The 16358-nt window shown below is 34.9% G+C and overlaps 1 protein-coding gene and 1 pseudogene across 2 annotated transcripts; both read left to right on the top strand.

Annotated features, from left to right (window-relative positions):
• The first annotated feature begins 237 nt into the window (after nt 1-237).
• On the top strand, nt 238-336 carry LOC132315372 (small nucleolar RNA R71; annotated as a pseudogene).
• Nucleotides 337-7962: 7626 nt separating this feature from the next.
• On the top strand, nt 7963-14328 carry LOC132311486 (disease resistance protein RUN1-like). 2 transcript variants are annotated; one of them, XM_059809399.1, is made up of 7 exons: nt 7964-8903; nt 9756-10851; nt 11012-11296; nt 11396-12388; nt 12498-12993; nt 13886-13948; nt 14066-14328. In XM_059809399.1, exons 1-7 carry the CDS (start codon nt 8410-8412, stop codon nt 14068-14070), a joined length of 3432 nt encoding a protein of 1143 aa, XP_059665382.1. In that variant the 5' UTR covers nt 7964-8409; the 3' UTR covers nt 14071-14328. The 2 variants fall into 2 exon arrangements, with proteins under 2 accessions (XP_059665381.1, XP_059665382.1); XM_059809398.1 differs by lacking the exon at nt 14066-14328 and having other exon boundaries at nt 7963-8903; nt 13886-14059.
• Nucleotides 14329-16358: the final 2030 nt, after the last annotated feature.

Raw genomic sequence — 16358 nt, forward strand, 5'->3', positions numbered from 1 at the left:
GCTATTTCATTTGAATGGTCAACTTGATGTAAGCCAACACTCTTCCTACCTTGTGAATTTCTACCATTCTTGGATGATAATGTTCTATGCAAAGAATTTTCACTCATGCTTTCATAAAGACGCCACACGTCATCCTCATGCCTATCAATGTATGAGCCACCCATGGAAGCATCAACCATACCCTTATAGTTATCCGATAAGTTCTCAAAGAAATATTGAACTAATTGCCATTTGGGCATGTCATGATGTGGACACTTCCTAAGCAATTCATTGAAGCGTTCCCATACCTCATGAAACATTTCTCCATCCCCATGTGAAAATTCTCGAATTGAGGTTCTCATGGTATTGGTCTTTGAAACCGGATAGTACTTCATCAAAAACTCTTGTTGCATTTCACCCAAGAAGTGATTGAAAAAGGCCTAAGATTGTTAAACCAATATTTTGCCTTATCCTTTAAGGTAAATGGAAAAATTTTGAGTCTTAAGACCTCTTCCGGCATGTCCGTATATTTTATGGTGGAACATACTTCAAGAAACTCATCCAAATGCTTGTATGGTTCTTCACTAGGAAGTCCATGAAAGTTAGGAAGCATTTGAATAGTTTGTACTTTAATCTCATAATGATGTGCTCTAAATGGTGGCAATTGAATGCATGTGGGTACATTGTATTCATTAGACACATAGTGATCTCTCAAAGCAAGAGGTGGATTAGCTACTTGAGGTGCAACTTGAACACCTTGGTTTTGAATTCCTTAATTGATGATGGGAGGTTGTGGAGCATACATTGGCCTTGGAATTCCATATAGAATTTGGCCTTGTTATTGTGGTGGTTGGATGAATGGCCTTGGCATGCCTAATGGTACTTGCATGTTTTCATTGTGCACATTGGGATGAAGGATACCTTGTTAGTCTATGTGACCAAGGTCCTCAATATGATCATCATTATGGTCATCCATTGATAGATAAGCTCTATTTGAACTTCCTCTTCCCCTAGGATTTCTAATGATGGATTCAAGATGCAAATCAAGAGGGACAAGAGTTGGTCTCAATGAACGACGTCCATGCATACACAATGTAACACTTCACCTTCACAACAATGCAATGAAACTTCCTCCACAAACACTTAACCCATGTTCCTATGCTTTACCAATGATGATGCAAAGAACAATAAAATTGCCTCCACGCGGGCTGACGATTTATCTAAGAATTGAACAACAAGCCTCTATGCGGGCCGACGATTTAACTAAGGGATTGAGTAAAGAAAATCTCACAAAGGTCCTTTAGCACTTCAACTCCAAATTTAAAGCTTAGCTTAGCAAAAATTTTTAAGTTTTTAGCATTTTTCCTTTCTTTGCTTAGCTCTTTTGCTTGGATGGTCCTTTGCTTGTCTTCTACCTCAATGCTCCTTGTCGAAGATGAACAAACACAATAAGTAACTAAAAGAAAAATAAAAATAAAGTAAAGACACGATCAAAAGAGTACTAATTCCTAATTAATTCCACAACTACGACGTTGCCTAATCCCCGGCAACGGTGCCAAAAACTTGGTGTCTCTCCCAGTGTGCGCCAAATTTGTGTGCAAGTTAGTGTGGCCAAGTTTTACATTTATAGAAGCCACTACTACCTTTCACTATAAATATAGCTAGGGCGAGTAGGGATCGTCCCAAAGGATTGGAGTCGGAGTTGATTGTGGAATCGCTATTAGGGTTATTAGGTCGAGTGATCAAACAAATTGTTGGTTGGTTGATTAAACTAGAGAGCAAATTAAACTAAATAGTGGAATGCAATAAAGACTAAGTAAGAGAGAGAGAGATCTTGGGGTTTAGAGATCACCACCAAGTAATGCATTTCTATACCATTGACAAGTGACTAATGAGGGCAATTAGCGTGTTGCAACATTAAGGTGTGTGTTTGGTTGATTCAATAAGCAATGATGACTAGTTAAGCATGTATTGTCTAAACATCATGTGAAAGGCACAATATATCTAAGCAATGAAGCATATATTGTCTAAACAACATGTGAAAGGCACAATAGATCAAAACAAGTCATTAATCCTTTCATTAAGTTCACAATCCAAATATAACACAAGATTAGAGACATATGCTACTTGTATTCAAAAGCTTGGATCATCAAACAACAAGCATAGATTGTCCTCCCATTTAACACTACACTACAACTACACTACATCTACACTACTAGCATGAAAGTAAACTAGGGGAGAGGCACAATTCATCAAGGAATAAGTATGAACCATTAAGAAAATCACAAGAGCATTCTTTTAAGCACTATGTCTTGACAATCTCTAAATCTATAGCATCAATACACATAGACACGCATCAATAACACCAAATTTAGAGACAAACACACGAACATCTATTCTAGCATACATAGACATATGGATAGAATATAATGATCAATTGGAAGCATTAAACCACATAAATCATTGAGTAAACAAGATCTATATATATTGAAGTGTCAAAACATTAATTACAACACTAATCCCTCAATAATACACAAGATTAAGATATAGAAAGCATGCTTGGGGCTAACTCTAGCCCCAAGAGGATGTCTAGCCACTCATAGTGAGGATGCTCCAACCCTCAAGGGCTAACTCCATGGAAGAGATTTGCTCCTTGTTGATGAAAAACTCCAATAGTGTCTCTAGCCTCCTCTTCCTCTAGAACTTCCTCCCTCTTTTAGAATAAACCCTAGAATTGTATATTGATCTCCTATGCTATATATCTCTTCAAAAGCAATCATTATCCTTATATAGGTAGGTTAAATGACTCCCTAAATGAGCTAGGGTCGTGCACACAATATTCTCCAATGATTGGATAAAGGATAACTTTCAATGAGTTGGAATTTTAACTTTTTGCACTAGAGGAAGTTCGATCGATCGAACCTTGGACTTGGATCGATCGAACTGGCTAAGATCTATCAAAATGAGGCTGGATCGATCCAACTGGCTGAGCTTTTTGGGAAAAGACAAATCCGAGATATTTTGGGAGATATTTTTGGGAAAAAGACAAAAGTGGTTAGTGGGTGGACAGCTATGGATAAGATCAATCATTTGGATAAGGACAAAGGTGTTCAATCGATCGAAGAATGTTGTTGGATTGATCGAACTTTTAGACTTAAGTGCTTTTGGGCTAAGGCTTGGATCTATCTTGAAGTGCTGAGATCGATCAATGTTCGATCGATCGAACCTTGGACTTGGATCGATCGAACTTTCTGCCTTGCTTCTTTTTGCTTATTTCTTTCTCCATTTTGCTCCTTTCTTTGTTTAATCTTAGAATTACTTCAATTAAGCTCTTATTTGGCTGAGTTAGGTTATTTTCAGGATAAGTGCCTGAAAATGGAAATAATACGAAATCAATCTAAAACGGTAAAGTAAGATAAATAAAGGTATTAGAATGCATAAACTTAAGGGGTGTAAATACGCACTTTTCAGTGCTCATCAAGTTGTACCTTCTGCTGATGATTTGAGGAAGGATGGGATGATTGAGACTCATCATTTTGAGTTTTCTGTTCATCTAGGAGGAGACAAGATGTATCAGGATATGAAGCGGCAATTTTGGTAGGCAGGTATGAAGAAGGACATTGATATTTTTGTCACTCAGTGTAGTACTTGTCAAATGGTCAAGATTGATCATCAGAGGCTACTAGGAAATTTACTGCCACTACCTATACCAGAGTGGACGTGGGAGAGCATTTTTATGGATTTTGTGGAGGGATTGTCTAATTCATTAAAGGATCACAATTCCATTTGGGTCATCATTGATATGTTAACTAAATCAGCTCATTTCTTACCTATTCGCGCTGATTTCACTTCGGAACAGTTGGCACGACTTTACATTACAGAGATTGTAAAGTTGCAAAGCATTCTATTATCTATTATATCAGACAGGGACTCGAGCTTTGTGTCAGGATTTTGGAAGAGTTTTCAGCAGGCTTTGGGTACAGAGTTACATCTTAGTACTGCTTATCATCCTCAGACTAATGGACAGACCAAGAGGGTTAATCAGATCATGGAGGATATGCTTCGTTCGTGTGTTCTTGACTTCAAGGGCCACAAGGAGAATTATTTGCCACTTGTGGAGTTTGCATATAATAATAGCTTCTAGAAGACTATTGGTATGGCACCGTTTGAGGCATTGTACGGCCGACCATGTCGATCTCCTGTTTGTTGGATAAAGGTTGGCGAGAGTAGAGTTTTGGGTCTTGAGTTCATTAAGAATACCTCTAAAAAGAATGCTCTTATTAGGGATCGCATGCGCACTGCTCAGAGTAGGCAGAAGAGTTATGCCGATCATCGTACTCGTGCATTGGAGTTTCAGGTTGGGGATCAGGTTCTCCTCAAAGTATCTCCTATGAAAGGAGTAATGTGCTTTGGGAAGAAAAGGAAGTTTTCATCGCGGTTTGTCGGTCCATTCATAATTACGGATCGAGTTGGAGCTATAGTTTATTGGTTGGCACTCCCGGATCATTTGATCGTGTGCACAATACGTTTCATGTTTTCATATTGCGAAAATTTCTACTAGATGAGGATTGATATCAGTATATCGATGTTAGGGAGTTGCAGCCGGATGCAACATATTTGGAGCCACCATGTCATATTGTCGACCGTCGGGATCAGATTCTTCGTAATAAGGTTATCCTTTTAGTACGTATTCAGTGTAGTCACCACAATGAGGCTGAGTCTACTTGGGAACGGGAGGATGTCATTCATTCGCAGTTTCCTGAAATAATGGAAGAAGGTAAGAGCGAATTTCGAGGACGGAATTCCTTTTGTTAGGGGGAAAGAATGTAATACCCCTAATTTTAAAAGGATAGTCTCGGTATTTGTAATTATTGTCTTAGTGCACATTTTTACTTGATTATCTGATTATTTTCTTAGTTGTTTTAATTGTTTTTATTTAATTGAATTATTTATTTTTTTATATGCTTATGTAGAAAATGAATTAATTGTTTTAATTGATTATTTGATTTATTTGTTTTAATTACATTTATGCTTAGGTGGACTTAGTCATTATTAATAATTAACTTAGTAGTATTATTCATTATTTAATGTATATTATAATTCTAAGGTTTTATATTCTTCAAGGGTTAGCCAACTTGTGTTTTCTTTTACTTTCATTCCCTAAGTATAACTAAAATTAGGTTTCTTAAGTTGAAGCCTATATATATAACAGCATGCGTCTGCCAAGGGTGAAACAAAAACCCTATTCATGTATATAGAGAAACAGAGCGAATCAGTTAGGGTTTCGGCCGTAAGTAAAGGTCGGACCAAGGAAGAGGAAGGGGTGTTGTTCGTGGGTTGAACCAAGGGCAACAGACGACTAGGAATGAGTCAATTGATCGGCAAAAAATTTAAGAAGATAACGCTGAGATTTTTGAACCGAAATCTCAAAGGCAAGTTCTATTCTTAACTCTTTCCCTTAGGCTTCGTGTTCTTTACATGCCTAAATAATTCCAGGATTAATTGAATGTTAAAAATTTATCTGTTATGCATGTAATAATCTGATTCATAACAATATGTATCTAAATAAATTTTAGTTTCTTGAATTTATGATTTCTTGCGTGATTCTCTGTTTAAATTAATTTTAATAATACATCATGGACTTTCAAACTTGCTAGGACAATCTGGGACTTAGCTATGACTGCTAGGAACCTTAACAGAGGGGAATTGGATGTGGGAAAGTCACCCGAGGAGTGGAAGACGATGAAGATGAGGGAGAGAGCCGGCTCCCTCTTGGAGAGAGGCGGCTCCCATGGCCCCTTAGTGGGTAGCCGGCTCTAGGCTGTTAGGAGGCGGCTCCCTAACCAAGGGAGTCGGCTCCATGAGGGTGGAGGCGACTCCCTTTGTTAGGGAGCCGGCTCTTTGCCGAATTTTTTTTTTTTTTTTTTTTTTTTTCGGGGATGTTTTTGCTACTACAATTGAGTTTTAAATTCTAGATTCAACTAAGAACTGCTATGGGAGGTTTTAAATAGCTTATAGGGACAAGTTTTAAATATAGTATGCATAAGAAACCTGTTATTGCTAGAGATTTTTAAACAATATGAGAGTTTTAACAAATTTGCATATAGCTACGGGATGGCTATATAAATTGCTTAGCTTTATTATAGCAATTTTCTATTATTAATAATACAGTAGGAAGAATATAATACCAGCATATTACGATCATGTAAATTACATATTTGAATTAGGCTCATTAGGGATGAATTGATGTTTAATTGTATTCTTACTTAAATTCATCAATTATTGGATTTTGCGGAGTATGATCAAATTAGCATGTTAATTTATATATTTTTATTATGCTTATTATGGATCAGTTGATGTTTACAATTACTGTCTGTATTTTCAATTGTTGGATGGTTAGATAATATGCACCGGTATGGGACGGTGGCATATTAGAGATGGATTAGCTCAAAATGCTAAGTCCTACCTATTCTGAAATAAGGGAATGGATTATAAAATTAAATCCTACTTATACTTAAGTCAGATCAGCTGAATAAGTTCAATTACTAACTGGATTTTTTATGGATGGATATGATAGGATTTTTACATATATGATTATAGTACCACGATATGAGCTTGAGTCTCAGGATCGATGGTTAGGGAGCGTATATGCATTGGAATGCATAACTGGCTATGATAGGTAGTGGTGTACCCTATTAGGCTTAGGTACACATGCCCACTTCAGATGCGTTTTGCATATTGCCTCTATTCAGGTTGAGACCCCCTTTGTAGTCCAGTGAGAGTCCCTTAGTATGGATATATATATGTACGGACTATATAGCTATTGTTGAGTTGTTTCGGATGTACATGCGTATCAGGTCTTTATTTGGATTGTAGTAGTATAGAACTTGCTCGTGGGCCTGACCCACTATCATTTTTTCCAGGTGTTCGTCAGTTCCAAGCGTAGAGCTTGTTCACGTTGAGCAGAGACTGTCACTCACTCTTTCGATGACGTAGGATTTCTTTTCATAATTTAGCTTTGGATTTCATTTTAGTTGTTTACATTTCTGTTTGGGATTTTTATTAGGGGTCCACTAGAGATTGATTCCCGAGTTTTATAAATGTTGGAGGTTTTGGAAAGTTTTAGGATGTTATAAGTTTTATTTTGAAGACTTTATTAATTAGATTCTTTCAACTTTACTATTTAATTCTTATTATTCTGTTGTATTCTGTGTTCATTTAAATATTAATTGTTTGGTATCCCTCGAATCTGTGTGCTCGGACTTGATCACCTGTGGCTCTAGAATCGAAGGGTATCACAATTTCCAAATCAAAGTTGTGTTTCAATCGGCCGCTTTTGCCTCTGGGTTGTGGATAGCCGTTGCCAGACTGTATGGCCAGGTTTGTGCATATCCAATATGGATATTTGTGGATGCTTTCTATGCCCAGTGGGGGTTTATATTGCAGAGGACGTTTATGATGTTGGCGCTTATGGGGATGGCAGCACACTGGCGATATACTATTCCCGGCAATGTGCGTTGTTCTGTCGTCCTTGTTTGCCGCCTCATGCTGTGTGGCATTTCTTGTGTGCCCACCTGTTAAATATTGCAATCATGATTGTTATGGTGCGTGTGTAGGATGCGTCTCCTGCATGTTCTAATGGGTTCAGCTTTTTCTTGTGGTTAATGTTAATGATGTAATCTTGTCTTGTTTGCCATGTACTCTGCAAACAATAGACAATAATAATAATAATAATAATAATAATTAATAAAATTAAAAATAAAAAATAAAAAATAAAAAATCTCTAGACATGACCTCTAAATGGGCCTTTGTCAAATGTAATTCTCTTGCAAATATTTGAGGAGTTAAATCTTTCTTAAGGTGCGTGTGAACACAGTAAAAGTTTGTACTTTCTTATGTCCCTAATTCGGCCCACCGACAGCTTGCAAATATTTGAGAATTTAAATCTTTCTTAGGGCGTGTGAACACACGGTTAAAAGTTTTACTTTCTTATGTCCCTAATTTGGCGCACCGACAGCTTCCCCCACCGTAGAGATTATAATTGGACTGAATGATCCAACTTGCATTAAAGTTTTCCACAGCTTGCATTAAAGTCTGCAGATTTAACAGTTCTATTTTTCCGATCAATACGGCTCACGACAATGACAATTTACCATCAAGTTCCAACAAAAAAATTCCTCATCTGTACAATTTTCATCCCCCAAAGCAAAGCTTTTATGCGAGTCATATATTCTCATTTTCTTAGGGAGGAAAGTTCACAGCAATTTCTTTCTCTGACATTCATCCTCCAAAGTAAAGCTGAGTATTGGAAGAAAATAATTGCTTGGCACGCTTGGCCGTCAGTCATATAATAAAGAAGAGAGCTCTTGAAAAAAGTATCGCAACCCCTCTGGGTAATTCTGCATTGACAAATTAGCAAAGTGTTAATATATGGCTGCTGCTTCTTCTTCCTCCTCCATTCCTCAATGGAATTATGATGTCTTTTTGAGTTTTAAAGGTGAAGATACTCGCAAAAACTTTGTAGACCATCTCTATATGGCTTTGCGACAGAAAGGAATTTACACGTTCAAAGATGATCAGAAACTCGAGAGAGGAAAATCGATTTCTCCGGAACTCCTCAAGGCTATCAGCAAATCGAGAATTGCAGTCATCGTTTTCTCGAAAAACTACACATCCTCCTCATGGTGCCTTGATGAACTTGTAGAAATCATTAAATGCAAGAACATGATGGGATTGACAGTTTTCCCAGTGTTTTATGATGTGGATCCCTCGCAAGTACGAAAACAAAAGCGAAGTTTTGCAGAAGCATTTGGAGAGCATGAAGAAACATCTGGGAAGGACAACGAAAAGCTGATCAGGTGGAGGGCAGCTTTGGTGGAGGCAGCAAACTTAAGCGGATGGGAGTTAAAGAATATAGCAAATGGGTAATTAGTCTAATATTACATCTACTTCTGTCAGTATTTAGCTTAATTGTTTTTTTTATTCTATTTATTTTTTATGTTAAATATCAAGGTAAACTTCATCAATGTCAACATCCTAAATGGGTCATAAATAAATAAAAATTCTTTCACATTCATTACAGAATTTGAACACTAATATCTGCCTCCTGGTTGCCCCAAGTAATTATTCCATCAAGAAATCGATTTGGAGGAGAGATCCTTATTGTTGTCCTAGCATATAACACACATTCTACCCCTATGTTGAGTTGAATGAACCTCTCAGATTGGAGGGGAGGAGACCCTTACCCCTAGACTATAACTCAATAGCCTATTCTATATCAGTGTTTTAATCTTAAATCCAGTCATAGATGAGTTACCCTAGACTATAACTGAATAGCCTATTTTATTAAATTTAAGGTTTTGTGTATTGAAAGTTCATTTTGTATGTTATATTGAGCAGTTCTATATTATGGATTCAATTTTTTTTTGTCTTTTGGAATTATTCTAATTTGAATAATAATGTACTGTTCAGCCATTGCCTATACAGAAGTGGTCTTCGGCCATTATACTTGTTGTATTTTCTAATGTCTTTCTTCTCACTCTAACACGTGACTGTCTAGCTACTAGCACCACTCATTATCATCTTGTTAACAACATTTTAAAGATTTATTAATCTATTTATAACATTTTAATTAACGAATTCAGTTGCTTGTTATTATCTGCCCATATATAAGTTAAAATTGACAAAACTATTTATTATAGCAACTTCAATTTTATTTCTCTTATTAGTGCAATCAAACTAGCTAGATTTGTTTAACCATGCTTTGTACTTGATAGGCATGAGGCAGAGTTTATCCAGAAAATTGTTCAGGAAACTTTAAAAGTGTTGGGACACCTACCATTAAATGTTACCAAGTATGAAGTGGGGATAGATTCTCGTGTGGATGAAGTGGTCACTTTGCTCGACAACGACGGGTTAAAAGATTTGCGGATAGTGGGAATTTGTGGAACTGGTGGAATAGGTAAAACAACTATTGCCAAAGTTGTTTTCAATCAAATTTTAGATCAATTTGAAAGTTGTCATTTCCTTGGCAATGTAAGAGAAGAATCAAAAAGGCATGGTCTGGTTTATCTCCAACAACAACTGTTGAAAGGCGTTCTCATGGGAGAAGATTTAGATATATGCCATGTTGATTACGGAATCAATGTGATAAAGCAAAGACTCTGTCACAAAAAGATTCTTGTAATTCTTGATGACGTGGATGATGTGAAGCAATTAAAATGTTTAGCTGGAGGAAAGGACTGGTTTGGCTTTGGAAGTAGGATCATCATAACAACTAGAGATGAACGTTTGGTGGTAGAGAATAAAGTTGATCATGTAATATATCGGGCTGAGCTGTTTAATAATGATGAAGCTCTTCAACTTTTTAGTTGGCATGCCTTTTCGAAGAACTATCCGGAAGAGAATTATCTGGAACTCTCATGTGCTGTAATAAATTACGCACAAGGCCTTCCACTAGCTCTTGAAGTCTTGGGTTCTTTTTTATATAACAGAAGCAGGGAAGAATGGAAATGTGAACTAAATAATTTGAAAAAAATTCCAAATAATCAAATTTATGATGTTCTCAAGATTAGTTTTGATGGCCTAAATGATACAGAGAGAGATTTGTTCCTCGACATCGCTTGTTTCTTCAAAGGGTATGATAAAGATTATGTAATGAATATACTGAGTAGTAGTGAGTTTCACCCACGAATTGCCGTTCTTATTGAGCGGTCCTTGATAACCATCTCCAATGGGAATAAATTGTGGATGCATGATTTAATAGAAGAAATGGGTAAAGAAATTGTTCGACAAGAATATCCCAATGATCCTGGCAAACGCAGTAGGTTGTGGTTTCCTGAAGATATTTATAAAGTACTCGAAGAGAATACGGTATGTTCTAATTACATAGTGTAAGGTTTTTTTCGACATGCAAGTAGTTCAAAAAGGGTAGGCTTGCTTTATCTTCTTTTCACATAAGGATATATAAACTAGTATAATTCTAATTAGATTTTCCATATGTGGTAACTCACACCATGTTTTTGTCAATTAGGGGACAGAATCAATTCAAGGCATTATGCTAGAAAGGCCTCACGATGATACATTGGAGGAGTTACATGTAAATGCTGACGTCTTTATGAAGTTGAAGAGTCTTAAATTTCTCAAACTCAGTGGCATACGTTCATGTGGACGCATTACATATCTTTCAAATGAATTACGCTATTTTGATTGGGACGGTTACTCGACAAGCTGTTTGCCATCCAATTTCCATCCACGAAGTCTTGTTCATCTTGGCCTTCCCCATAGCCAAATGAAACAAATTAGTTTTCCCGTTAAGGTATGATCATAGTTTATTTACACAATTATATACATATGAATAGTGTTGTTGGGTTTAATATAGCTAATTTCTTTCTTGCGTTGCATATTTGTTCAACAGATTCTAGAGAAGTTAAGGTTCCTTAATCTCAGTCACTCTCCATATTTGAACAAAACTCCTGATTTGTCCTGTTTGCCATGCCTCGAGAATTTAGATCTTAGAGAATGTACGAATCTAGTTGAGATTCAACTTTTTGGTGGAGTCCATGAGAGGCTTGTTGATGTGAATCTTAATGGATGTAAAAAGTTGAGGGGTCTTCCAAGAAGCATCAAGCTGAAAAATTTGAAAAAATTTAATCTATCATTTTGTTCAAAACTCGAGAAGTTTCCAGACATTGAGGGGAACATGGGTTGTTTAGAACATCTTAATTTTTTTAGGAGTGCAATAAAAGAGTTACCATTGTCAATGGAACATCTTAATGGACTTAGATTTTTATGTCTAAGGGACTGCAGAAAGCTTAAAATTGTTCCAAGCAACATTTTTTCTAGAATGAAGGATTTAAAATCCCTTGAGATGGGAGGAACTGCTTTGAAACAGTTACCGTCATCCATAGTAGACTTGAGTAACCTTAAAATCCTTAATCTCTCTGATTTTCAAGGAACGTCAAGTTCATTGTTTCCATTTTCATTATTCATGGGGAGGAGAGCAACTGTAAATTCAAGTTATCTGCAACTGGAACTGCTCTCCCGTTTGTGCACTTTAAATGATTTAGATCTCAGGAATTGCAATTTATCAGAGGAATTTTTCCCCAACGATATTTCGGGCTTATCTTCATTGAGACGCTTAATTCTAAATGGAAACAATTTCGCAAGCGTACCACCAAGCTTCGTTCAACTCACAAAGCTGGAAAGGCTTGGTTTGGGAAATTGCAGAAGCCTCCGAACGTTGACGTCACTTCCATCATCTATACGTTTTGTGGATGCAGGTGGTTGCATATTATTGGAATGGTATTGGTTCCCGCCAAGTGTAGGCAGTCCAGACAATCGGGAATTCATATTCACTGAGTGCCACAAATTGGTTATGTCAGATAAATCATTACGAAGTCAACTTCAGGTTCCTCTCTCTCTAGCGCTAGCTCTATAAATATATGTTTGTGTTTATATGTCTATGTATGCATGTATCAGAAACTCAGCTTCGCCATATATATATTTTTATGGTACAGGTAATTGGTAAAATGATTCTTCCGGGAAGTGATATTCCGCATTGGTTCAGCCATAAGAGTGAGGGTGAGATCACTTCAGTGTGTTTGCAGGTTAATGATCATAATCTACCTTCTTACAATGACATCAAAGGAATTGTCGTCGGTGCTGCTTTGGAATGTGATGGAACTTCTTTCGATGGTATTGACTTGAATATCAAAGTCGATGGTTATTCCATAATAACCACATCGTTTGAAAATTTCTATACATCAACCGATATTGGTTCAGATCATATCATTTTGATTCAGACAACCGAATATTTTGATGAGGAGGAAGGGGTTTCTATACCAATTAAAAATTTGATGAAGACGAAACCAAATCTCAGCCCCAATAATATTTGTCAAGATCAAGATGGCTGTTATATTGAGGCTTCAATTATATTGACTTCAGAAAGTGTGAAGGTCAGGAAATTGGGTATCCATCTAGTAATGGAGGAGCAAGCTGATACGTCATATAAAAGTGAGTAGTCCTTAGCCTGCCTTAAACGCAAATAAGTTCAAATATTCAATAGTGTCATAGTTTCATCTCTCTTTGAACTTAATTTTTCATACTCATATTGTATATTGTAGATTATTGATGTTATACATTCTAATGCTTTTCATATAGGTCTTTGGTAGGTGTGGCAAATTACGTATTACACGACTTGTCAATACGATTTGAACACGATATGAGATAAGCGGATTTAGATTGACCTTAAACGAGTTTGGGTCATAAACGAATTGACATGATTAATTCGTTTACTTAACCGTATTGGGTTAAGGTTGAGGAGGGTCAACCCGTGTAATCCGTTTATACCCGTTTAACTCAACATGTCATAATTGTGAGTAATATGTTACCTGTTTAAACCCAATTATTATAAGCAGTTAAGTCACTTCAATATAAATATTGACTACGATTTATGTTTCTTTTTCTTATTTTCAATATTTAGATTAATTGTGACAATTTTTTTTTACTATTTATTATTTGATTTAATATTAAATTTCTCATTTTGATAAACAGATCATTAAATGGGTTAACACGTTAACACATTTAATAAACAGGTAGGGTTAGTATTAAGAATTTCTGACACGATTATTAAATGGGTCGGGTTTGGGTTTACTTGTTGAGTAGAATACCTTTACATCGACACGATATGATTATGATCCATAACACGAATTGCCACCCTAATCTTTGATAGCTTGTTTCTAAATTTCATTTTTGATTGGAAAAAAATAATAATAATAATAAGTTTTGTTGAATAACTTGTCTTGGAGTAGGTCAGAATTGGTCAACCTTCACACGTGGAAATTCATATATATACAGTAGTACTTGTATCGTCTTTTGAATTTAAAGTTTAATTTTTCCTGTGCAGATTCTGTTTCATCTATTGAATTTCCTGAGTCTAAACCAGCAAAAATTCGACACTCTTTACAAGGTTTTTGCATTGCATATTCTTTCTTTTTGTATAAATTTAGATATTTAGGCAAATTTTACTGAAACATTTGTAGATGATGACAAGTAATATATATATATATATTTTTGTATATTCCAGATTGATATTGATAGCCCCCACGCCAACCCACAACCAGTGTCTGAATTCTCTGTCAAACTGGGACTTTCTGCCTTCCTCCCCATTTGCATGGGAATCCGAACTGGTTGAATTTCTGCTGAAGCAAGAAACTTTTTGAATGATCTGTGAAAAAAAGAAAAAGAAAATTGTTAGAATGTGATTTATTTGCTCTGCTTTCTTTGTTGATATTGTGTATTTTCATATGCTGATTGTTTAAATATACATTTTCATATTTTTTAGGGGCTCGTTTGACTTAGATGCTGCTTGGAGTTATATATCATTTCATCTGGGCTTCTACATATATATTTAATCCACTTATTTCCATATAGCATCTTGACCATATATAAAATTGCTAGAGTATATCATCTTCTACATAAAGCATCTTGGAAATAAGTGGATATGAAGGAATATTTGAAAATATTTTATTCCAGTTGATCATACATAAGATTGCTAGAGTACATTAGTAAGGGGCGGCTCGTGCCTTAGGCGAGTTAGGCGGCCGCCTAAGGCCCCAACTAATAAAAGGCCTCAATAAATTAGAGTTGCCTTGTATATGATATATGATAATTGTTTCCTTATTGAACACTAATTCTATAAAATATATATCCTAAGATAATTTTTTTTTTTTTTTATTTTCTCTCTCCTTATATTTACCCTTTTCATTAAACTTTAACAGGGAGAGAAATTATTTATCTCCTAAAATATCTCATTTTTTTTTTTTTTTTATCTCCTAAAAAATCTCATTAATATTTTTTTTCTTCTTATACACGGTTTTTTTTTTACACCAGCACTATGTATATTTAATATTTTTTCAGTAAGTTGTACCACCTCTCTCAGCAATTTCAACAAGTTACTTACAAGTTACAAGTTATCTTCTATCTCAGTCCTCTTTCATTACAACTTTACAATTTTCTTTCTTTTCGACTCAATATTCATTAGTCTCAAATCTCAAATTGAACGTACTTTTCTTTTATTGAAGAATTTGCAGCAGCATTGAATTGGGTCTTTTTAAATCAGGTTATATTGTTCTTTTTTTTTTAATTATTTTTTAGTTTTACTAACTTTTGTTATTATAAATTTGTATATATCTATATTTTTCATATATTTGTATATTTGTTTGTGAATTGTGAGTCTTGTGACTATTTTTATCCATATTTTTGAATATGTATGCTAGAAAGTAAAAATCCGGATTTGAAAAAAATTTTAAAAAAAAAGAAGAAAAAAAAAGAGAAGAATATAAATTAATCCAATCTCAAAAGGGAGTTATTAATAAATTTGTTACAACTAATAATCAAAACCTAATAAAACATTTAGATGAAAGTTCAGCAAATGAACAATCAAATTATCTAAAAGAATTAGAAGATTATATAATAGTGAAATAAAAAAAATACCAGTGACTTGATTTACAATAAAATCATATCTATGATCAACTATGTTATTAGAAATATTAAATGGATTGGCTATATTGTTTATTGAAAAATATATTTTAACCAACTTGAATATAAGAATTTAATTAGTAAGTTTGCATCTCAAAAAGCAAAAAGAATTAATTTTAATTAATAATTAATATATTGCATATTATAATATAAAAAGGCCACTTTTTAATTTTCGCCTAAGACCTTGAATTACATCGAGCCGCCCTTGACATTAGTATATATTTATTCCAAGAGCATATATCTATACATACGGTGATGCTACACAACCCGACTTTGACTCTATCGACTCCTATGTGGCAGGCTGAGGTGGAACAAAATACCACGTGGCTAACTAATGTGAGACTTACTATTTTCTTAGATACCCTTTAAACTTTTATTAATTATATTTTATACTTATCAATTTAGGTTTATTATAAAAAGACCTTTAATTTAAAATTTTCTTTTTGAAATATTTGATATAATTCACAGTAATTTAATATGGACGTATAGACTTCTTATGACATAAGATCTTGTATATAAATTTTTTTTAACGAAACAATATAACTCTGATACCAAAATAAATCGAATATCGTGCCAAACTAGAAGCATGCAAAAACATAGAAATAAAATTAACAATTAAATCACAGAAATGACAACAGGAAAATGTGACACTTGTCACACTTTTCAAAAATTATAAAAAAAGTTCTTCCTCTAAATATCTCACAAAAATAATTGCAAAAAGATCCATAAGCCAAGATATCTCAAAAAGATAATCGCACAAATAACCCCAGAATGAAAAGTTTCTTGAAGAAACAATGCAATCATACCCTCAAGAAATGAAATTAAACAAGTATGTTTTT

Source organism: Cornus florida, unplaced genomic scaffold (assembly GCF_030987335.1).
Source record: "Cornus florida cultivar Cherokee Brave unplaced genomic scaffold, ASM3098733v1 CherokeeBrave_3.0.0_Hap2_Chr06, whole genome shotgun sequence".
NCBI lineage: Eukaryota > Viridiplantae > Streptophyta > Magnoliopsida > Cornales > Cornaceae > Cornus > Cornus florida.